The sequence below is a fragment of the Propithecus coquereli genome, unplaced genomic scaffold (genome assembly GCF_000956105.1).
Source record: "Propithecus coquereli isolate 6110/MARCELLA unplaced genomic scaffold, Pcoq_1.0 Scaffold48, whole genome shotgun sequence".
NCBI classification, from domain to species: Eukaryota; Metazoa; Chordata; class Mammalia; order Primates; family Indriidae; genus Propithecus; species Propithecus coquereli.
In genome coordinates this window covers 10,920-12,367 of record NW_012150618.1, presented here as the reverse complement: position 1 = coordinate 12,367, position 1,448 = coordinate 10,920, and the positions used below count along the sequence as shown (strand labels likewise).

The 1,448-nt window shown below is 34.7% G+C and overlaps 1 protein-coding gene across 1 annotated transcript in view; it reads left to right on the top strand.

Annotated features, from left to right (window-relative positions):
* Nucleotides 1-463, top strand: part of ARMT1 (acidic residue methyltransferase 1) — a 26,090-nt gene extending 25,627 nt beyond the window's left edge. The window contains exon 4 of the mRNA XM_012655509.1: nt 244-463. Within this exon, the coding sequence (XP_012510963.1) occupies nt 244-463 (220 nt within the window). The remainder of the gene's footprint in view (nt 1-243) is intronic.
* Nucleotides 464-1,448: the final 985 nt, after the last annotated feature.

Sequence of the window (1,448 nt, the reverse complement as noted above, 5' to 3'; positions counted from 1 at the left end):
TTTTATTTCAGCATATTATGGGGGTACAGATGTTTAGGTTAGGTATGTTGCCCTTGCCCCCCCCAGGATTTATTTTTGTATAACTTGATTATCTATGTTATATCCAGTGTCTGTTAACACTAATTATTGAGACTGTATGGTACTATTCTCTGTCCTTTAAACAACTGCAGTTATCCAAATGTAAAAAAAAAAAGGGGTACAGACTTACATAAATGTTTCACTTATGTTTTTGTCCTGTTTTAGTCCACCAATTGATGACTTTGATGTATTTAAAGAATCAAAAGACCAAAATTTCTTCGAGTCACAAGAATCTATCATTGCTTTATGTACTTACCTGCAAGAGTTGGTGAGAACTATTGAAGATCTAGATGAAAGTCAGCTGAAAAATGAATTTTTTAAACTTCTGCAGGTAAGTGTGATAATTAATCTCCCAAATATATTTGTTAATTTAAACAGAAAATAAACTGGTACACATTTAACAACAAAGCATGTATATATGGTTGTTATAATTGATAATATTTTATCTAACATAATAGTATTACGAGATGAAAACCCATTTAATTTCTAAAAGTGGGTTTTGAAATTTTTGCTACTCTAACTGGAAATGATTTTAGTGGCACAGGAGTTTTCTGACTTCACAGATTCTGTCATGCTTTTGAGAATACTTCATAGTGATTTGGTTGGTCCAGCCTGACTTGGTCTTCAGCATTGGCTCTGTTGCTTATTTGTGGTCGGACCTGAGGCATGTTATGTAATTTCTCTGGGCTTCAGTTTCCTCGTCCGTTAAATGAGGATGATAAGGTATACCTCATAATTCGATGTGAGAATTAAACTAGATTTATGCTGGTGAAGCGCTGAACACAGAGCCTGGAACACAGAACCTGCTATTATCAGCAGGTGATAATACTTGGTGGTCAATTGACCTAATAATAATAATACATTTCTTCGTTTATCTTGTATTAAATTTAGTTTTTAATTCATGCAAACATCCTAAAATTTATAACATGTTAGAATCAGAACTATTTGAAAACATGTGGTACGGTAGTATCCCCAGCCGTCACCGTTTTCCAGAAATTTGCTGACAGGTTTGCAGGGCGTGGCAAAGCTCCGATGAGACTTCAGGGAGAAGCAGAGTCAGCTGAGTGATCACAAGTAAAGGCATATTTTAAATTTGGAAAAAAAATTGTTAGGACATGGTTAACTAATAAACCTAGTTTTTTGTTTTTGGGGTTTTTTTTTCCCTCCCCTCTCAATTGTCCTTTATGCTTAGCTTGGAATTAAAAAGAAAAAGAAAAAGAAAAAAAACTAGTGTGCCAGCTCTTGGCTCCTAGCTAGCCCATTTTTTCAGGGAAAAGTCTTTGAATGTGTTCTTTGTCCCATAAGTATAATCAGTTGTGAAGAAGAATGAGCACCCATCTATTTTCTGTCATCTAATTTGGCCAACGACT